This window comes from Setaria italica, chromosome I (assembly GCF_000263155.2).
Source record: "Setaria italica strain Yugu1 chromosome I, Setaria_italica_v2.0, whole genome shotgun sequence".
Taxonomy (NCBI): Eukaryota; Viridiplantae; Streptophyta; class Magnoliopsida; order Poales; family Poaceae; genus Setaria; species Setaria italica.
This window is the reverse complement of record NC_028450.1, coordinates 41117742-41140558: the sequence shown is the minus strand read 5'-3', so window position 1 is coordinate 41140558 and position 22817 is coordinate 41117742. Positions and strand designations below refer to the sequence as shown.

Sequence of the window (22817 nt, the reverse complement as noted above, 5' to 3'; positions counted from 1 at the left end):
GTCCCGTCTATAGCGATCTCTCCAACCAAACAAAAAATAGGATCATCCCATCCCATTCAACCAAACAAGAAATGGGATCATCCCATCCCGAAAAACTGGAACGGGACCGTCCCGTTCTACATTGTCTCCCAACCAAACGCACCCTAAGTTTCCCAAGGATGCCTAGGTGCAGAGGCAAGAGGTCCTGTTTCCTGTGTGATCCATCAGTGGCGCGGCATGAAAAGGACACCACTTGCTGCGTGCGCTGCCATGCATGCATGTGTCTCGCGCTCCCGCCTGCCTCGATAGTCATAGTCATCCGCCTGTTGAGGGTCGAACCAACAGGCAACAAGGCCCTACCCGTTGATTGCCATAGCTGTGAGTGTGACCTTAGCTTGATGCAACGCTGTGCACGGCCACGGAGTAGCAGGTGCTAGGACCAGCGTTAGTCTTTGCTCTCTTCATCAGATCAGTTGGCTAAGTAAGCTGGATTATTGTTGCTGACTTGCTGTACACTAGTACATCGCCAGGACATGTCACCTGTAGCTGCCAATACTTTAGATGAAGTAGCTAGCTATAGTAATGAATGAATGAGATGACACGGCCCACTTCCATTCCATCTAGTATACATGAGCGTGCTGTGTTGGCCAGGGGCTTGTGTAGTCAATGCTGCCAGTGATGAATTGTAGCGGCGGACACGCCGGCCCCGGGGCAGCGTTTACTGGCTACTCAGCCTGTCTTAGAAGAAGCTGTCGCCGCTCCAGTCCAAACGCCAAACCGATGCTCCTCGCTGTCGTCGTCGTCCTCCTCCGCGCCTGCGGCGCGCGGCGCCGCAGACGTGAATGCACGCGCGCGCTCCAACCCAGGCGGAATTTTGCCATCTTACTTGCCATTGCCATTGCATTCCCTTATGTTGACACAAAAAGATGATTTTACTTTTATAATATAGAAACATATCGTTGTAAAATTTAACCGGTGCATATGCGTAGCATCGACACATCTTTAAAAAATATTGAGCTGATATGGAGAATGCAAAACTAATTGGATACAAATTTGGGTTACAGTACTAGCTCTCCAACACTAAGTAAGTACAGTATTTTACTTGTTTCCTTTTCGTAATTCAGTCAGCTGGGCACGCGAACGCCACGGGGCACGGCCCCGCAGTTCCTTGTTTTGACTCAACTAGTATAAATATACCCATGCGTTGCTATACTTTAAATAACGTAATTGTAGAAAATTTCAATTTTATTATTTTTTTAGTATTACCCTGAATCTATATACTTTTTTTAATTATTTCCATTCTACGTTATTTTATTCATAATTATTCCCGCGTAGAAGCCTTATTTAAATCAAATTTATCCTTTTTTTTCTTTATGTCATCACCTTGGGCCTATAGCTCGGCCCACTTGCAACACCTGATTTACAGTCCAGGCAGGACATTCCCTTCGTACTCTGCTTCTATCTAGATACCAGGCAGTCACCGCCACACACAGCCACGCGCATACGCAATTTTTTTTTCCCATTCTTACAATTTTTTCCCAAATCTGTATGTTTCCTTAGATATGTCGCACTTGCATTCAGCATCCGTATCGAGCTGCCGACTTCCTCTTTTGGTTTTGGATCATCTACGCGGATTGGAAATTTTTGTTACCGCCAGGCATTGTCATGCTGTAAGATTCCATTGTTGCAGTGGATTGGGTTCACCTGTCTTGCTGGTGCATTGAACTGTATTAAGCCGCATTATGTTTGCAGCGGAAGTATCTCACGGATTTAGTGAGTAGTCCTTTTTTCCCTTATCGATTGCACATGTTTTTTTTGGTTGATTGGATGTTTTGGCTGATTGGATCTTGAGAAATCAACACCTTCCATAAGTTTTTTTTCTTTCATATAGCTGTTATTTTGTTCTTGTCGTAATGTAGTCTTAATGATAACCAAATTAAATAGATTTCGCATGGATGAAGTAATAGATATAGACTTTAGCCTAGCTAGTATTTTTTTTCCAGTTGATATACATCACCTATTTGGTGAGGACCTCTGAATACACTATATTCTTCGTGTATGTATCAGTTGTGTCTTTTTGATTCACTTTGTCTTATCTGACATGTCGCTTTTGCTCTTCCTTTTTTGGTTTTTCTTATTCTTCTCTGACGTCTCGATTTTGTTGTCCTGCTTCTGGTCCTCCTCGTCATCATCATTTTCAGCCATTAGTATCTTTATATTCTTTGCCGCTGTTGCTCTAGAAAGCACGACATATGACCATGAGAGAAAACCGGTTTAGGCATGTGGATGCCTACATTTGGTATTGTCTGTCCTTGTGCTTTGTTGCAAAACTTACCCTGACAGAAAATTATTTCCTCTTAAAACGGAACGGGAACTTCTCATCATCACAGCGGGATTCGAGGCAAGAAAACTCGTGTCCCATAATATTATCCTAGCACAATCTCTGCATCTTGCATTTTTCTGGAATCCTTGTGCCATTGCATAGTCCATTAGCTAGGTTGATATTTCTGAGTAGTATTATTGGACAGTTAATCTTGAGCTTCAGGATATGTGGAGGTAGTCCATTTGGGGTTATTGTGTTTAGGAGTTTCGGGGGATAGTAGTTATGATGGTCATCTTCTACACTATCGAAGCTGTCATAGACCATCTCCTCTTCTTGGAATCGATAAATCATTTTTAGATTAATGTGGTCTACACACGTGATGCAATTTGGATCCTTTAGGCAAGCACTGTGCATTTAATAGATGCTGTCGATGAGTCTATCAAGTTCGGAATCATCCACCATGTGTGGAATACATATATTTGTAGGCAAACATATCTCGTCATTATTGTTTGTCTCTTCAGTGCCATTGCTGATGCACAGTAGGTATTCTGCAAACCACAGGTCGTTTTGAGCCCTCATGTTGCACACAAGCTTCATGTGACGCATGCAATTCCAAAGTTCAGACCTGCGCAGTGAGGCATCTGCTATTTGGGATCTTGTACCCTTTCGTACAACCGGTATAACTTGTCTAAAATCTCCCCCAAATACCACTATTTTCCCCCGAATGGAAGATTTGGTATATCCATTATGTCACGCATGCTTTTGTCCAGTGCCTCTATTGCCTGCCTCTTAGTCATAGATGCTTCGTCCCAAATGATTAGCGATGCTGCCTGAAGTAGCTTGGCTGTTCCACTTTGTTTTGTGAACGAACAAATAGCCCCATCATCTATCCTTAGTGGTATCTTGAACCTCGAGTGCGTTGTCCTTCCTCCGAGCATTATCCTTCCTCCGAGCATTATGGAAGCAGCGACACCAGAGGTTGCTGTTGCTAAAGCTATTTTTCCTTGTCCACGAACTGTTGCAACTTGCAAGCAATGCCCTGTATAAAAAAGTTTTCCTCGTTCCTCCCGGGCCATCTACGAAGAATAGCCCTCCTCTATCACGGTTGACCGTGGTTAGAATTTCATTATAAGCGGCCTTTTGCTCGTCATTTAAGTGTTTAGGCAATTCCATGCCCTCAGGGGCCACCTCGATGTTGGTTTCCTCGGTGATCTTCCTAGGTGTATTGTCTGTTGTGTCATTTTTCTCATCGATTTTTGGAAGAGGAAATGATCGTATGTCTTTTCCCAGCGATTGCAACATATCCCTGATATTCATTAATACCATATGTTCGACCGCTCTTGCATTTTTGCAGTTTTGTCGATAGTCTTCCAGCATTTCCTCAAGGTGACTGTTCCATAGTGCACGGATGTCGTGGGGCTCACAAAACACAAGGATAGTCACAAATAGACTTCACAGCGGGGATGGCATCCGAAATAACTGTGCTTCCATCAGGCAATCATCTAATGTGTTGTCTACTCAATGAGGCCCCTTTTCTCTGCAGCTTCATGAAATGATAGCAATATTTGGCCATCAACTGTTCGTATGTCTTCGTAGTAGGTTGCGCCTGTCACATGGTTTAGGAGAACTCGAAGATAGTAACGCCGTTGGGCACGGAGAGATCCACGGCTGCCGTGGGCACCGTCATGGCTGCCGCTGGCACGCTAGATCAGAAAAACATGTGGACGAGGAGGGTGGGAGGGGCTGGGAACGAGCCGTCGTGCCGCTGGCGAGAGACGGAGGAAGGGATGGGCGGATGTCGGAAGGGAGAGAGAGAGACCAAAGAAAGGACGGGAGGGAGGCGTGCAGGTGGCGGACGGGAGGGATAGAGACGGAGCCCTCTGACAAGTGGGACCCACTTATCAGGACGGATAAAAGAAAAAGAGGTAGAAGTCTTACTTGTAGAGATTTACGTCCGTCGCGCCACGTCACCGTAAATTGCACCACCCGGCCATTATTTTGTTTCCTTCTAATAGACATTATTGTTCGTGTCAAAAATCTGAGGACAGGACACGATGAAATCCCCCGCATCACTGCATCAGGCACCTGCATTGCATGTATAGCCAAGTTTTCTCAATCTTCCACATGCGCATTGAATTCGACAGCTTGGTAACTAGCCAAGTCGTTGACCTACCGTAATGTTAGTTGCGGCGGACCTTTTCAACAGCTACAGAGACCAATGGCACAGAAGCTCCATGGAAATTGCGCATCGTGTCAGCTCAGGTAAAAAGTACACTCACTTTCTGGTCTTCATGCACATCCAGCTCATCGTTCCAAGCTGCGCGCCTGTCCTGGGTCCGATCTCATCTGCTCAAATTGATTGCGGTCAGAGGCTAACCTTTACTTAACTACAGCCTTCTCCAATTTTTTCACGGCGCCACGGCTATGATTAGAACCTTAGAAGTGCAGCCTCCTTTCACTATTTCGGCCAATAATAGAGCTACCGTGACATATCCAACTGCCATTTTCTGCCAACATTGTAAAGAAGACTTGAGATGCTGCGGATAACCAACCAACCGAAGTCATCCATAAACCCTCACCAACTTTATGCCTCCACGGCTGGCTGGCTCTAAGAGGTGGCGAGGCCTGTGATAATAACAACACAAAATAAGGAACATATTTACTGTCCAGGCCCTGTTTGGGCCACAAATACCTAACTTCAGCCCACCAAAACGAATGTCCTGGTTGCCCGACGCGAACGGCGATGCACATACACGGACGCTTAGTGAGTGGAAAAGTGCAGGCCAAGTGGGCGGCCGCACCTGCTCTCCTGTTCAAGACTTCAAGTGGTAGTGCTACAGGCAGCATAGCACCTAAAACAATGGCCAAGAGAACACGGCCGACATGCCGATGTTAAACTTTACCTATATAAATAAAGCTTCACAACCTCATTATTTTGTGTGGATCATAAAAATATTAAAGACCATCGCAAAAATATTAGGTGGGCTGTTATGCGAAAAAAACCCCTTATTCCTTTAATATACAGCGTTGGCGTTCCGGTTCGGATAACGTAATAAAATTAACAAAAAATGAAACCAGAGTCTACGTCCCGTCGATCAAACAGATGATACATGTTCAGTCCAAACCACCAATGTCGCTTACAAGCTTGTCTTTGGCTTGGACGTCGGGCTCACACGCCTGGTCAAGGTCCTCATGGTTACAAACTCTTCAGCAGCCGAAGGGTGAATTCCAACCTGAAAAGCCAACAGAGACACCATCAGGCGCTAGATATTAGCAGCTGCTTTACTGCAAGCAGGGTTCCTCTTTAAACAAACATACCGTGCTGTCGAAGTTTGCTTTGGTGGCTCCGCATTTAAGTGCAATAGCAATGCCCTGGATCAAGTGGAAGCTCGGTCATAAGAAGAAACCAAGAATGACAGAATGGGAGAAAAGGGACCCAAACACTGAAAAGGTAAAAGAATTGTACATACTTGGATAATTTCAGGTGCATCTGGTCCACACATGGATGCACCAAGTACTCTATCAGTTTCAGCATCAACTACCAGTTTCATGACAGTCTTCTCCTGTCGCCTGTAGAACAGAAACAGAGTTATGATGCGTTCCACAGGAGATAAGAATCACAAAGAAGAGCACATGACTTGTGAAAATAGTAGAACAAGCCATCTTGAATGTGAAATACATGTCAGCTCACAGGGTGAACCCTGTGAAGTGGAGCAAAAAGGAAAACATCTCATAGGTGATCTCATGACATTTAAAAGTACTTACTTGGATATGCTGTTCTTCATTGGGTTGAATGATGAAGTGAAAACAAGAATATCACCCTTGGCTTCCTCCAAGGCCTGCTGTTCGCTGAGGCCCACTACAGATAGTGGTGGAATGCTATTGAACATAATAGAGTCTCATGTTATTATCGAAAGAAGTGATAAAGCAGGAAAGCATCAAACTCCAAAGAAATCAGCATCAGCCCAAAAAAATTTTATCAATTGAACATATTGGAACAAGCACATCAGCTAGATTCGAAACTAGTGAGGCTTAGTAACTCCAGCATTTTCTATAAAGGGATCAAGATTGCAATTGTTACTTACGAGAAAACAGCACAAGGAACATCTCTGTAATCAGGCTTAACTGGCTGGCCACCAAACACAGTTTTCTGCAGTTGAAAATGTGAAAAGGTAAACAGTTGCTGGTTACAGACCAAGAACTTGACCGATTTCGCTGGAATCATAAACTACTACAACCACTTACAGAAAAGCATGTAGCCTCCAGCAATGCAACAGGAGTTAGATTGATCCGGTTTGTAACATCACCCACAGCCCATACACTGGGAGCAGATGTGCGAGAATATTCGTCAACCTAAACAGAGAAAATATCAAAAATAGCCACATTAAGTTACTCAAAATACACAATCCAAAACTTGCCCTAGTGGCAAATTCATTTGCCTGATACAATATTGGTTTATGGGTAAAAGAAATATGAGAAGTAAATTCCAGGTGTAAAAATATCCCATAAGAAGAAAACAAACAGCTAGCAAAGAAAGAAAAATCAACCTTAATGGCTCCAATCTGGTCAACCTCGACACCTGCAGCTTGCAAGTTGAGCCTCTGGGAGTTGGGTGTGCGCCCTGCAATCAATTAAATACCCATGGGTATAGTATTAAATGCCAAAATACTGTGTTCCATATAGTGTAAGAAATCTGAAGTCTGAGACTCGGGGGGAAATAAGTAAATTGCCACTTTTCTCTCTCAAATAACTAGCTATAAATATTTTCTTTGAATATTTTATTAGGGAACTAAATAATTATTGTAAGATAGTACATACACAATTTGTCCTGAACAAAGATGAAACCAAGGAATATCATGCATTCTCAAAATGGACCTTTGAAGAAATGTTTGAATGCAACAAAGAAGTCAACTAGGGGGATTTCCTAAATACCTGTAGCAAATAGAACAACATCTGCAATGAGCTCCTCTCCTTTATCGGTTACAACTTTTATGCCATCAGCCGTTTTACTCAACTGGTTTAAATAAATAAAATGCAATTGGTCAGACTTGAAATTGATATCGAGGAATCAAAACACCATAGGACTTGAGTTTAAATCACCTCAGACAGATTACTCCCAGGATGCAATTTGATTCCCCTTCCCTCAAGGTTTCTTGCAACAACTTCTCTCATCTCATCATCAAAGCCTCTGCACATAGTCGGTTTGTTAATGTAATGTCATGTCCATCTTTCGTCTCCACATCAATGTTAGCAACAATCTTCTTATTTCTGGACTTGAAAGTATCATACAACTACATTAGACAATAAGTGCCAGCTAGGCGGTCATGTTGTAATCAGATAGCTGACTTATATGTCCAGGTTCCAAAAACAAGACTCATAAAGTCATAGCGTGCACTACTTAGTTGAAAAGCTTTTACAAAAAACTTATACTATTCAGGTGGGTTTTTTCATGTGTACGTGATGTAATGGTCGAGCTAATAAGATGTTTTTTTTGGTGGTGTTGTATCATAAAGTTCTATGTAATGTCACAGCAGCAAATCCATAATAGAGCTCGGTCCATAATAGAGCAACAAAGAATCAGTTCTTTGGCTTTCTTGGTTTCTACTAAGCACATAAGCATAGTCTGACTTTTCACAATGACAGTTATTACGAATGTTAAAAGACACATCAATGTATAAATATGGAAATTTTTCCTGTCTAGTTGTTTTCACTACCAGGAAAGTACCCAAATGCAACAAATGTAGCACATGATAAAAACCTGAATGCAAGAACAGGAGTATTACAAGTATTACTTAAACAAGGAGCCAGGCTAGCCAGTGCAGGATTAGTAATAGTAGGAGTTCCTAAGATTAAACTACATACCTTAGAGGAAGTTCTCTCCGATAAAACAAATCTACTTCTGCACCCATCCCTCTCCAGATAGAAGCAAATTCAACAGCAATATATCTGCATTGTCCGGACACATGGACAGAGATATGTCAAAGAATTAGTACCAACAGCGTGATATATTTTTAAAATAGCAGCATAGCACTTTACCCGCCACCAAGGATTACAGCACGCTTGGGAAGCTCCTCCAAACTCAGGGCCTCATCTGAAGTAATAGCCAGCTCCTTCAAAAGGTTATTTTCACTGGTGTTAGAATAATCCACCAGAAGGGTAAATGACAAAGTGAAAACAAAACAAACAATGCAAATAGAACAAAAATGGGAATACGTGCTGTCTTAGATAAAAAAAGATAATATTTGTCTTGCTCAAAACAGTCCAAACAGAGAAGCATGGTGAAAAACCCTTTTTCATGTAGCCTATTGGAAATTTCAACAACCATTGATATTCAGGTATCCGGTGTCGGAAAGAAACAAGCATCAGTACAATCAGCCAGGACAAGGAAGGAAGTTACAAGTTCTAGAAAAAGGAAGTTACAAAAAGTAGGAGTGGAATCTTACAAACCTTTCCAGGTATGTTGACACGTTGAGCTCGGCTACCAGTCGCAATTAAAATGTGCTTTGCTGTATACCTTTGCTTTGAACCATCAGGCTGGCTAACTTCAACAGTATGAGCATCAACTAAACTGCCTGCCCCTTCAATCATTGTTACACCAGCATTTCCAATGATTCTCTGGTATACTCCATTTAATCTAACAATTTCTTTAGTCTGCAGAGAAGAAAAAAAATTAGGACCATAGGCAGTATGACACTCTTTTCATGCTTAGCAGTTGTGGAGAATTGTGCTTGTATTTGAGGTTGAGTCCTGACCTTATTTTCGAGCAGCGTTTTCCAATTGAAGCTAATATCTCCATTAATCTCCCACCCAAAATGCTTTGAATCCTGCATTTGTAATAAAATTAAAGTTCAAATGCAATCTGCCATCACATTCTAGGGAAGGCATAGACACCCAAAGTAATCATTTTCTTATATTCCACTTGTCATCACCTTCCCAAACATTTTGGTACCTACAATAGGACGGTAAAACGACTAACCTCAAATTCTCCGCGGAAAGATGAACCATACACCAATATCTTTTTAGGTACGCAACCACGTATCACACAGCTGGGACAACAATCCGATCATAATGAGCACACACATATTTAGAATAGAGCAATATGCCTAGCCGACTTGCTGAATGTTTTAAGTAAGCACCAGAAATGCACAAAAACAGTTAGGAGATGCTTACGTCCCGCCATGTCCTCCTAGCCAATCAGAGCTGATGGGGTGAAATGGGAGCTCACAAATCGCAACCTGCCACAAATCTTACAACCAATCAAATTCCACGAGCGATAAACTTGACTATAATACACAAACTCACATGATGAGACATGATATGATAACAAAGGATTTTTACTGAAGGGCGAGGTTACAATTGTTCTAAAGGGAATACAGAAATGTAAAACCCCTACTGTCCTAATATGTTACTATAAAAAAGGGAGGATGGATATGATTAGAGAACCAAACAAAAGTGAAAGGAAATTGTACAAGCCAAACAACCTTTCAAAACAGGCCAAAAAAGAAAGAAAGGGAAGATCAAAACATCAGAGGTGGACCCAGAACAAATACTGAGGCCAATTGTGGGTTTCATTAAATAATAAAGGTGCAGATTTACATCATCAGCAAAGCATGATTTCCACAGATGAAAAGTAGGCCATGGTTGCTTGAAGACAACACCATTCATTTCTCCAAATTTCCCAAAGCAGTAATTGTGAATATTTCCATGAAGGAAGGGTTTTGGAAGTCAGCTTTGTTTTCTGGATCATGGCACAAAAGTTAATTGAATGGGATGCAAATTGTGAACACCATGCAAGTACCAACCGACCTCACTCTGAGACGATGATGGCATAACATCTGCATCCATTTCTCAACCGTTTAAAAATAGAATGAACACAATCATGCCATACGACGTGCGGCCACGGAATCCAACTGGTAGCAGCCATCTAATAGATATATGCGGGCAGCAGCACCCAACCTGTGCCAGCCGCCGGCCATAGGAGTTGCGAGTAGCGACCGATGGGGGCCGGAAGGGGAACAAACGGTGGCAACCACGCGGCGGAGGGAGGGAGCAGCGCGGATGGGCTCACGGCGAGGAGGCATAGCCGAGCTCAACGAAATTAACAGATGAATAACTGAAGGGGGGGGAATAACCAAACCTTAGCTCCGAAGGAGGCTGCGGTGCGAGAACCGCGAACGCCGCCGCTGCCCGCGCCGATGACGAAGAGATCGTAGTCGTACTTGTCGCCGTCGGCGACGGGCGCCTCCCCGTCGACGAGCATCTTCCTCGCCATGGGTTCTCAACTCCGCGAAACAAAACCCTAGGGCGCAATTGAACTTTGAGAAATCTGACTCCAAAAACTCAAGTGGGAGGAATCAAGTCGAAATTTCGCCGGTAAAGCGAAGTTAAATCATATGAAACCCGCACCTGCGATTCGACTGGATTGGATTGGATGGATCTTACGTTCTTAACAGATTGGCAGCAGAATCGCGAGCTTCTCTTCTCGCCTTCGTTTCCGGAGCTTTACACGCAGCTTCGTGGTCGTATGTGGCCTTGCGGGATGGCACGCCTCTCCCGTTTATGCAGCTCGACACAACACAAACAGGAACTCAATTTGCAGCGTACCTACTAGTCTACTACCGTGTCGGGTTTTACACGCAGGTCCCTCTAGCTTGCCTATTTGTTTTTTGTTTTTTTTTCAAATCTGCTTCATCTGGTGCCAAGTAGTACCAATTGAATAATGCGTGTTACTTTTTTTTAAAAAACGAATGGGCATATGATTACAAGTAAGCAGCGAAACAAAGTAAAAACAATCTTCAATAACTATATAATCTGAGTTACTTTGCTCATCGCAACTCGCAAGCACTAGCAATTGTGTTTAATTTAAGGCTTCGTTCCTTGAAGCAAAAGGACAAGGTACAAAGGTTCGTGATCTGGCTGCTAATCTAACTCTTTTTGCCGGGGTGGCTGCTATTCTAATCTAATTTAATAGTTAAATCAAGTGACGGAATGCAAGTTAGTGGAAAATAGAGGCACGTATGTGTCAAAAGAATAGAACCTCTGAATTCGTTAATCTTGACCCCGCCTATGCGCAGCACCCGCTGGTCTTCCACTCCCCATCCGTGACACGCGGTGGCGACCATCAGACGGCTAGGGTGCAAGCTTACATCACCGATGACGTCCGCCGGGTGGCCGGGTCTCGTGTGGATGCGGCGCTTCCTTCAGCTCCCGTGCTGCCCGTCGTGTTTGGTTTGTCTACAGCAAGGCAACAGCTTTCGTCAGAATTCAGTTAGGCAGAACCAAGAAATTCAGATAAAATTGAAGACAACAGCTTCGTCAGAAAGTCATTCGATTCCAGGGGCATGTAGAATTCGAGTTTGAAACATCTGATGTTCTCCGATGAATGCCAGAGAGAACCACACGGAAATTTCTCCGCGAAACAGGACATTTTACAGATCTGGAACGTAATGGGATGCAACGCAAGCAGTGTAGCACTGTAGCTGGAAGATCGAGGATGCTCGCGCCCACAGCGTGGATAGCGTGCGTGTACCAGATTCTTGCCGAGGCGGGCGGGTGACACGATGCAGAGCCTTGCTCTACAGAAATGGTTTGTATCGGTCAGAGCCTCAAATCAAAGGTATGCTACAGAAACAGCTACCTTGCCGTTTATCACGCTCTTTCTTTTTGTTGAGTTGGTAAGAAAGAATGGCTTCAGCGTGGCAACGATTATTCATCGTTTTTGTTGATCTTGAGTTACATGTCCACCGCGTGCGTGGCGCAAACCACTGTGCCGCCTCGTGTGCTCCTGATGCCAACTTGTGTTCAATGAATCTAGACAGGATTTTTAAGGAGAGGAGCATTAACTACTACTACTCCCTCCGTCCCAAATTACGTAATTTTTTATATGCACGTAGATATATATTATATTATGTGTAGATGCATAGGTAAAAGTTGTGTATTTAGAAAAGTCAAAATAAATAGGAATTTGGGATGGAGGGAGCAGATTACAGCACTCATGGGTGGATGTCGAACTCTACAAGGCAGGCTTCCTGTTCCTGGTAGCAGCGGCGTAGCAAATACAACTTCTGCACCTTTTTTTTTTACCAAGCTAGGCTAACCTTAGCCTGCCTGAATACATGAACCTTTGGCAAAAAAAAGCTAATAACGTGACATGTTCATTAGGGCATCAGGGCAAAGAAACTCACTGAAACTGCTCGTGCTTTGGGTTACCTGTTCGATGCTGCATCCAGTCACACTGGACATCCGGTTAGTTTGCCATTGTTGCAGTTACCAGACATTGACTGACGGAGTGACAGCGCAAATTGAAGCTATGCATGCTTGTGGTTGTGGCCCATCGCCCATTTATCAGTTTGTGTTTGCCGTGCATGTGCTGTACATTTTTTTTTAAAGTAATGCTGTGCAGTCCAGTCGATACTCACTTTAAACTTAAGCTAAAACATGTCAGTGAGACACCATCATACTAATCCCCTCATTTTGCTCAAAACGGCACAGCCCTGCAAATAAATGCTGTACACAGTTCTTATTCAGGATCCTTCTTGTAGCAGCATTTAACATTTCGATTAGGTTAAATTTGGAGACCAATCATGGAAGACAAGCTCATCGTTTTGGTGTATCTTCATACGAACTCTGATTCTCTGAATCCTGATTATATAAAGATAGATATGGAATGGACTAATGGTAAAGAACTTCAGATCGACCCCTTTTCAAATTTCAAGTGCAGACCGTCTTATAAGCGTAGTGTAATGAGACCTGGAGAATTATAAAAAATAATAAACAATACCTCCATCACAACAAGGGGTGGTGGCGCAGTTGGCTAGCGCGTAGGTCTCATAGCTAATTTGAGTTATCCTGAGGTCGAGAGTTCGAGCCTCTCTCACCCCAAATGTTTTTTAGTTGCTTTTTTTCCCTCTCTTCACTCAAAATCAATACTACAAGCTGGAGGAGGCCTTGAGCTGTTAACTTCTTAGCTTGCAGCGCTTTTCTTTTCTCGGATCCATTCGTATAGTCATAGAGCATGCTTGCAGTTCGTTTAAAACTTCTTAGCTTGCCAAAATAGCAGCGCTTTCTTTTTTAGATGAACCAGGCAGAAGAGCTGCGGTAACTCCCATTCCCTGTCTTCACTCAAAATCAACACTACAAGCTGGAGGAGGCCTTGAACTGTTAACTTCTTAGCTTGCAACGCTTTTCTTTTCTTGGATCCATTCATATAGTCATAGAGCATGTCTTAGCTTGCCAAAATAGCAACGCTTTGTTTTTTTAAATGAGAGCTATCGATTATATTAAAAAGAATAATAAATTCAGACTGGGTACAACAACATAGCAACAACGGTGACTTCCAACACATCACGCAGAAACTCAACTCAACTGAAAAGAAAACAACTCTGTAACCAGTCGGATTGAGATATCGACACAAGTTGTACAATGCTAATGCCTGAGCACCAACCACCACGCCGCACCACCACAACCCGGGAGAAAAGCCGACAAGTAGCCCTCATTGCAAGCATCGTCGTCCCCAACGATGTCCCACGCCGAACCGACCACTGTCATGCAGGATTAATCGCCGCAGTTCACTGCAAGCTATGTAGCTATCAAGACTCCTCCACCATGCCGCCGTCATCCTCACGTCACACACACACGGCCGTCGATCTCCTAATCCATAGCCTTGCATTGGCAGAAGTCAAAAGAGGAGCACACTGCGCCACATCGAAAAGACCACCACTATGCAGGACCTAATAACGAAGCACCGCTGCAGCACCGTCCACACCAAACGACCGAAAACATTGCACTAGGAGAACCTGGCTCTCCAAGGCAACTCGAACGCGTGGGGGCCTCGCCACATCACCACCGCATACCACTCCTCAGACACATCACCTTAAAACGAATGGGGGGCTCGCCACTTCCGCCGCTGGATTACACGCTAAGGATTCGGATATGCTTTGTCGCCGGGAGTGACATGGTGCCACGGAGCTACTCCAATAACTTCACCTCCACCTAGCCGCTATTGGAATCACAGCTGCACCACGTGCGCAGACATAAAGCTTCCAAAGATAATGGCTCATCATCTTGGCGAAACATATCAAACGTTGACCAGAGGAGGGGGTATGCTAAAATACAAAGACAACACCTCCAAGAAGGGGAACGGCGTCCAAAGGCGTCGCCGTCGTCGTAATCGGTAAGACCGATTAAGGCTTTCGCCCGTATTAGCGCACAACCCACTTCACGCCCACAGCAACGCCACTCCATCGCCAACGTACATCCTCGTCGCATGCCGTTGTCAAGACCCACACCGTACACCGTCGCATGGCTCGCGCCGCCATGCACCACCTCTTCGACGCGCGAGCCACGCGGCCTCCTCGCGCCGCGCCGGCCGCAGCCGCGCGGCCTCCACGCGCTTCGCCGAGCCGCTGCCGCGCAGCTACCTTGCCGGCCCACGCTGTATAGTCGTATAGAGCATGCTTGCGGTTCGGTTCAAATATGAATTCTGATATGGATCCAAATCTTTCATTTAAAAAAGCAGCCCGCAACTCACAAAAAAGGTCCGGTATTCCGGGAGTTGGAACACCAAATAACAGCAATACCTAGTTACATTTTCAGAACCAAACGTTGCCAGTCATCAAGCAGACAAGCACTAACTGATCTGGGACACCATAATTTGTACAAAACTGCAGGGTTTTTTTTTTTTGTTTTCCCTCAAGAACCTGGACACACCCATTTATCAGTGTGTAGTTAGCAGCTCGTTGGCAAACAAAAGCACATTGTCCACCAACACAATGCTGCAAAACATATACATATAGCCTTATTTTGATGTGCAAAGACGATATCCCACCCTCCCAGTTTTATTTCTTTGCTCTAACTTCAATGCCCTGCACAATAAGACCTTTCTTCCAGTGGCCTTGTATTGTCTCCATGAGACTGATAGACACCTCACCATCCTCACCTTCTTCATTGTTGAACTCACCCATTTCCATCTCCATCCAGCCATCAGCCCTTTTCTTAGGCACAGTCACTCCATGAGGCAAAGGACGGTTTCTTCTTAACCTTCGTGTGATGGCTGGAACCATAAGAGATCGGTAATTCTGAGGCACCTCTTCTATGCCCTCACCCTCGTTCTCATGGCCTTGGAGGCAAACCTGACGAGTGAATTTGCTTTCCCCAATTGTAACTGCAGCCTCCTGGGGTGGATAATCCAGCCCATAGGATTCATCGGATATCTTGAACACCATGTAAGCAGCATAAGTTGAGTTTCGCGAGAGCATCTTGCAATGTATCTTGCCACGTATTTCCAACCAGCAAACATCCTGGAGCTCGGCACCTTCCGAGAACCTGTCAGAAAACAGCTTTAAAATTTTGCAACAGAACAGAATTCTAAGATCATAATCATGGCAAGGTACATGAACTGCACTTTTCATATGCTGCATCCATTTTCTTTGACGAAATATGCTGCGTTCATTCATAATATAGAATCAAAGTAAAAAAGACCATGCAATTTTGATCTCAAAAGCAAGGATAAGATAACAGCATTTGGTCATGTGCATGTGGAAAGGATGGATGAAGGTACAGTTCTAACTTCTAAATTGAATTGATGCAAACTTAGGCCTCTTTAACATCATCAAAATGCCGCAATTGTTCTCAGAATAATGTCATGCACCAACTCACCATTACACAATTAGCAAGACACAACTATTAGACTTATATCTAGTGGCACTGCCATTGGATGTAGCACCCCAACGGTGGCATTTAAGAACACACCCACTATACCCCGGTGGTACTACTTCAGTTCACAATCACATCAATCAAAGTTGAAGAGCAAGTCAGTGAGGGGCCGTTGATTTGGCGAACCTGGAGTCAGCGAGAGGGATCCAGCGCCAGTACCGCGGCGTGTCGCCCCAAATGATGCACAGCGCCCTCGCCGAGAGCATGTAGCACTTGGCGCCGGTGTCCCTGTCCAACCACATGCTCTGAACACGCCAACACAAGTACACAACCAATCAGTCGTCCATCGATCGAGAACCTTAACTGCACAGGGATCGACCTAATCATAAGCGGATTCCCGTACCATGAGGCGGTCGGCGAGGAGGACGGGGCTGTCGCTGTTAGAGAGGCGCATGAAGAGCTCCTTCTTGGACGGCGGCGCGGGGGAGAGCTCCCCGTCGGCAAGCGGCGGGAGGTCGCCCGGCAGGAAGCAGGCCCACACTGCGTCGGAGTCGGCGGCGGCGCGGAAGGCCGGCGAGACCGCGGCGGCGCGGCAGGCGTTCCGCGGCGTGGTGCGGGCGATCGACGCCGCGAGGAGGTCCTCCGGGATCCGCGCGATCTCGCAGGAGGAAGGGGGTGCCGCTGCCGCCGCCGTCGACGCCGCCATAGATTCCTCCGCCCCTTTTCGCTTCCGCTTTCGATCGATTCGATTCGGGGGATGGACAGTGTGGGGATTGGAAATAGAAGAAGAAAAATTAACAAGAGCGAGACTGGGAAAAGGGGTGGCGGATTTATACAGGTGGGAGAGACGGCAATGCGGAGGCTTAGCGGTTAAGCCTTGGGACGGCGACCCGCGAGAGACGCGTTGGAGACACCCTGTCCTGGGTGAATGCCATGTGGGTCCCGGAGGTCGGTGGATGACGTGGACGCGCTCCCTGATCCGACCATTTGCCGTGAGGAAAGTGGAGAGGAGGCAGAGGGTGGTGGTCGGTTACTTGGTTCATCAGCTGTGGGCCGGCGAAAGTCGTCTCGCCGTCGTGCTGGAGAATTTTTTTTATTTTTTATTTTAATATTTTGCAAAAATATATGTTGGCGATAGTTGAACCGGCGATAAGCTCCCTCCTTTCGAGGGTACACTTTCAAAATTCATAACTAATTTATGAACTCGAAGGAAGATAAACTTTATATGAGAATTGTAGATTTCGACGACATCTATTTTAGTTCAAACTTTTTTCATTTGGTGCTATCTTCATGCTCAAATGATTGACACAAGCTTCAAATTTAAAATTTAATTTTAGATCTAAAACTTGTGTCGATTATTTAAGTACAAAGATGGCATCAAATGAAAATAGTTTGAACTACAAAGTTGTAGGTCTCATCGAGATCTACAATTTTTATATAAAATTTATCTCTATCAAAGTTCATATGAATTAGTTGTGATTTTTTGAATGTGTGCTGCTCAGTTTCAGATCTAAAACTTGAATTTTAGATCTGAAACCTGTGTCGATTATTTAAGTACCAATATGACACCAAATGAAAAAAGTTTGAACTAAAAATTGTAAATCTCGTTGAGATCTACAATTTTCACATAAAGTTTATCTCCATCCGAGTTCAAGTTTATATGAATTAGTTATTATTTTTTAAAAGTGTACTACCCAGAGGAGGGGACTACGATAAGTTTGCTACAGTGTGCCTTCCGCTGTTTCATTTGGCTATAGCTGTTTCAAACGGCGGTAATTTATAAATTTTTTTTGTTAGATATATATTTTTGAAAAATACTAAAATAAAAAATAAAAAAATTCGCGTACTGGGTATGCTGCGTCACCATCACGCGTATGCGTATCACTCCGGGCAGCGCCACGCGTGGTCGCCGACTCATCATGAGTCATCACTGTGGGATTTTTGCCATTCTCGCGGAACACGCGGCCGTCCGTCTGGAAACGTCGTCGGATGAGCCTACGCACCAAGATTATTTGAACATCAATCATCATCGTTCGATGCCCACCGTTTTGCGGGCCGTAGATAGGCTCAGTCCCCCGGGGATTTCGGCCCACTTCTGCTCCCTCGCTAGAAACGCAACGGTGCGAAATGCTAACGAGTTATTACTGGAACAATACAGAATTGTTGAAAGGAAATATGAAAAACATCACTGGCAAACGGTTAATTGCTAGGTGAGTACGCTACAAACCACATGTCAGTAACAACGGCACATTGTGATGCAATGAATACAGCTCAAGTCATTTTGCGATTAGCTAACCCTGTTCGGAATGCAGATCACGAAATTGCTTTCACTAACTATTTTTATTTACTCGCACAACGTCGTCGATGTAAAGTTTCTGACAACGTCGCCCCTATCCTCGGTACGACGGTTGCTTGTTGATTAAAGGTGTGAAATTGCGTAAGGAGTTTTACGGTATATAGACGTCTAGAGATATGCCTTGACCTCTAAGCAAACTATACAAAACATTTTCAATTTAGATTACAACAAACTCTATCTTTAGATAGACTACAACACCGGCCAAAGCTTATCTCATGGTCTATAAGAACCAAATACAAAACAGTATATCTCTAAGGCCCTGTTTGGGAGAGGGGTGCTAAAATTTAGCCTTGGGCTAAAATTTAACCCCCTCAAATGAAAGGGCTAAAGTTTAGCACCTTGGGTGTTTGGAAAGAGGGCTAAAGTTTAGCACCTCTTCTGTAAAATGTCCCTTTTGCCCCTGCTGTGCTGCCCCTGCTGTGCTCTCCCGCCTACGCCGCCTGATTCGATTCGGTTCGAGCCGCCGCGGCTGGCAGGAATCTCGTAGGCCAGAGGAGGAACAACCCTCTGGCCGAATCGGCGATGGCGACCCACCCGGCCTCCCCGACTGCCGGCGCCGGCGACGACAGGTCGCCGTCCGGGCCGCCGCCGGTGCACCTGTCTGCAGCGCAGGCGATGGCGGCGATCCAGCCCACCTCACCGTGGTTCTTCTTCTCCTCGCTGGCCGCGGCCTCCGCCGCGGCGTCTTCCCCGCACCGCCGCATCGGCATCACGGTGGACCTCTCGGACGAGTCCGCCTTCGCCGTCAAGTGGGCCGTCCAGAACTACCTCCGCCCCAGGGATGCCGTCGTGCTGCTCCACGTCCGCCCCACCTCCGTGCTCTACGGCGCCGACTGGGGCTCCATCCCGGTCTCCGTCGACGACGAGCCCGACGCCGGCATCGCCGAGGGCGCGGCGCGCGCTGCGGCCACCTTCGGGGAGGAGGAGACCGAGCTCATTCGATCCGGGGCCGGGCACCAGATGAGGATGGCACATTCGATCCGGCAGCGGCAGCGGTGGCGGGGCCGGTCGGGGCGCGGGGCGCAGCGGGCGGCGGGCGGGCAGCGCAGGCGGCGGAGGCCGGGCGGCGGCGAGGCGGGCGGCGGGCGGCGGGCGGGCGGCGCGGGCGGCGGCGAGGCGAGCGGCGGGCGGCGGCGCAGCGGGCGGGCGGCGCGGGCCACAGAGGCCGGGCGCGGAGGAGAGAGAGGAGCGTGGGGGAGGAGAGAGGGGAGGGTACCGGTGGAAAAATGGAGGAGGGGGACCACTTTTAGCACTTCTAGTCAATTTTAGCACCTCTTGGAGGGCTAATGGATTATGGGGGGCTAAAATTTAGCCCCTCCATTTTAGTCTAAGTGTTTGGGAGGAGGAGAGGCTAAAAGTGACTAAAATGGGGGTGCTAAAATTTAGCACCCCCCTCCCAAACACCCCCTAACACTCCCTCTCAATCGAAACTTCCCAAGTTGAGATTATTCTTAAACATCTCTAACTGCCACACCGTAAGTGGTTTTGTAAACCCATCAACAACTTGTTCCTTTGTAAAAATATATTCAATGCCAAGCAACCTTCTTGCCACCCTCTCTCGCACAAAATGATAATCAACTTCTATATATTTAGTACGAGCATGAAACACTGGATTAGCAGAAAAATACTTAGCTCTAATATTATCACACCACAATTTAGCAGCTCTAGGCGCTTGAATTCCCTATTCATATAGCAAGGTTTGTATCCACATAACTTCAGCAGTCGCATTGGCAACAGCCTTATACTCAGCTTCAGTACTTGATCTTGATATTGTAGCCTACTTCCTTGCACTGCAAGATATAAGATTGGACCCCAAGAACACAGCAAAACCTCCAGTAGAGCGTCGATCATCTAGACAGCCTGTCCAATCTGCATATGAAAATGCACTCACAAGAAGGGAGAATGATCTGCAAATTCTAAGTCCAATCTTCATAGTATGTTTTAGATATCTCAAAATCCTTTTCATAGCTAATCAATGAACAATTGTTGGTGCACGTAGAAATTGACAAACCTTATTTATTGCATATGAAATATCTAGCCGAGTCAAGGTCAAGTAATGTAGTGCACCTACCACGCTCCTATAATTTTAAGCATCTTTTGGTCCAAGTATAGAACCTTCATGAGCCGACAATTTTTCTGATATACATAATGGCGAACTCATAGGTTTACAGACCATCATGCCTACACGCTGCAACACATCATTGGTATATTTTTCTTGTGTCAATAGAATACCATTCTTCACTTTATTTACTTCTATACCAAGGAAGTAATGCAATTCTTCAAGATCCTTGAGAGCAAACTCCTTGTTCAGACCCTGTAACAAACATGTGGTAGCCTGCTGGGTAAAACTAGCAACAATTATGTCATCAACATAGATAAGTATAAATATTGTGACTAACCCTTTACAATAAAAGAGCTGAGATGTATCGGCTTTTGATGCTTTAACCGAGTTCATATAATTTACTGCTCAACCTTGAGTACCCTGCTCTGTGCTTGCTTAAGACCATAGAGAGCTTTGTCCAACTTACAAATAAACCCAGGCGTTACTAGATCTTCATGCCCCCATACCTAGGGGGCTGCCTCATGTACACCACTTCCTCTAAGAGACCATGAAGGAAAGCAATTTGTACATCTAACTAACGTAAGCTCCACCCTCTAGACACAGTAATAGATAAAACAATTTTGATAGTAGCAGGTTTTACGACAGGACTAAAAATGTCTTCATAACCAATACCATATCGCTGTTTGAAACCTTTAGCAACTAGACGGGCTTTGTATATATCAAGACTTCCAACAGACTTGCGCTTGACTTTATACACCCATTTGCAATCAATAATATTAATACCCTTTTTTGGTGGAACTAAATGCCATGTTTTATTTTTAATCAAGGCATTATACTCTGCATCCAAAACTGACTTCCAATCCTTATTACTCATTGCTTCATCCAAATTTTGGGGTTCACCAGAAGCTGTAAAGCTGTAAAACATCAATACCTCACTGTTCCATCGGTGTCGATTTTTGGTTTTCGAATTCCATCACGTAGCGCGAGTACACGGTGGTGTAGGAACTTCTGATGCAGAAGATCCCGACGCTCGTGCTGGAGCGAGTTGGCCGAGCGCAGCCAGCGCAGGCGGCAACGATTGCCGCTGGTGCTGCCCCCCCCCCGCTTGCACCCGGATTGGGCCGTGTGTCGACGGCGGATTGGTGCGGCCCATCGACGGGTGGAGGCGGGACAACAACAGCCCTGGGCACCGACGTGTCCGGCTTGGAGTGGAGAGGCGAGGACGCGGTGGGACCGGAGCGGGGCGGGATCGGATCGATCCGGATGCCAGGCGAAGAAGGCGCCGATCCCGGCACTGATGCTGTTGGATTCAGCATCGGATCATCTTCATGTTCCGCGCCAGGAGGGTGCAACGCTGCAGGACTGTTATTTGATGTTCCAGGGATGCTGTTTTCACCAGAAATTTCAACAGATGCATTAGAGGGGTTAGGTAAATCAAACACATGATCATCTGCTGGTTCCGCCTCGGATGAAAAAGAAGAAGGATTAAGGAGTTTTGGTGAAAGGAGGGATACTTCTGAACGAAGGCAATCACCTGCATTTTCATGGAGTTTAGAAAAAGGAAACACTGTTTCATCGAAGATGACATCTCTGGAGACATACACATGACCTGATGCAACATCTAAGCACTTGAAGCCCCCTACTATATCAAATAAAAATACATTATTTGGAGCGGAACGCTAATTTGTGATTATTGTAGGGACGCAAATTGGGCCAACAAGCACAATAAAAAATGCGCAGGGATGAATAATAAGGTTGTTGGAACAAGTGCTCAAGAGGAGTTTTATGTTGAATAACCTTACTAGGCACACGGTTTATAAGAAATACGACAGTCATGAAAGCTTCATCCCATAATTTGAGTGGCACTGATGCATGAGTAAGAAGTGATAAACCAACTTCAACAATGTGACAATATTTCCTCTCAACAGCCCCGTTTTGCTGATGTGCATGAGGGCATGAAACATGATGAGTGTGATTCCAATTTTATCAAAGAAAGTATGAAGTCTTTGGTACCCCCCCCAATTAGTTTGCATAGAAATAATCTTGCGATCAAAGAGTCTTTCTACCATACTTTGGAACTCATGAAATTTCTAAAAAATTTCAAATTTAAACTAAAGAAAGTAGGTCCAAGTAAACTTGCTGAAATCATCAATAAAGCTAAGGGTGCGTTTGGTTGGGAGACAATGTAGAACGGGACGGTCCCGTTCCAGTTTTTCGGGATGGGATGATCCCATTTCTTGTTTGGTTGAATGGGATGGGATGATCCTATTTTTTGTTTGGTTGGAGAGATCGCTATAGACGGGACAAGCACCGTTTTCTTCTCCTGTTAACACCGTTCGTGGGACCCACCTGTCATACTAACAGGTATTTTCTTCCTCCACCGGCCGTCCGCGGTGGAGCTCGCGCCCGCCGGCCGCCAGCCGCGCCCTCTATCATGCGCCAGC

At 45.4% G+C, this 22817-nt stretch overlaps 2 protein-coding genes and 1 non-coding gene across 3 annotated transcripts; 1 reads left to right on the top strand and 2 right to left on the bottom strand.

Moving 5' to 3' along the window:
- Nucleotides 1-5210: 5210 nt before the first annotated feature.
- Nucleotides 5211-10897, bottom strand: LOC101759106 (glutathione reductase, cytosolic). Its single transcript, XM_004954273.3, has 17 exons — nucleotides 10709-10897; nucleotides 10440-10601; nucleotides 9473-9537; nucleotides 9279-9348; nucleotides 9055-9126; nucleotides 8750-8953; nucleotides 8339-8412; nucleotides 8165-8248; nucleotides 7403-7490; nucleotides 7235-7316; nucleotides 6850-6923; nucleotides 6548-6655; nucleotides 6388-6452; nucleotides 6068-6181; nucleotides 5773-5872; nucleotides 5621-5674; nucleotides 5211-5535 (listed from the first exon to the last, which is right to left on the bottom strand). The coding sequence occupies exons 2-17, from the start codon at nucleotides 10572-10574 to the stop codon at nucleotides 5440-5442; spliced, it is 1485 nt and encodes a 494-aa protein (XP_004954330.1). The 5' UTR covers nucleotides 10575-10601; nucleotides 10709-10897; the 3' UTR covers nucleotides 5211-5439.
- A 2199-nt stretch (nucleotides 10898-13096) lies between these two features.
- TRNAM-CAU lies at nucleotides 13097-13183 on the top strand. Its single transcript is given in 2 exon segments — nucleotides 13097-13134; nucleotides 13148-13183. It is a non-coding gene; the product is annotated as a tRNA-Met (tRNA).
- Nucleotides 13184-14784: 1601 nt separating this feature from the next.
- LOC101758700 (F-box protein PP2-B10) lies at nucleotides 14785-16785 on the bottom strand. Its single transcript, XM_004954272.3, has 3 exons — nucleotides 16359-16785; nucleotides 16142-16260; nucleotides 14785-15625 (listed from the first exon to the last, which is right to left on the bottom strand). The coding sequence occupies exons 1-3, from the start codon at nucleotides 16659-16661 to the stop codon at nucleotides 15139-15141; spliced, it is 909 nt and encodes a 302-aa protein (XP_004954329.1). The 5' UTR covers nucleotides 16662-16785; the 3' UTR covers nucleotides 14785-15138.
- Between the last annotated feature and the right edge of the window lie 6032 nt (nucleotides 16786-22817).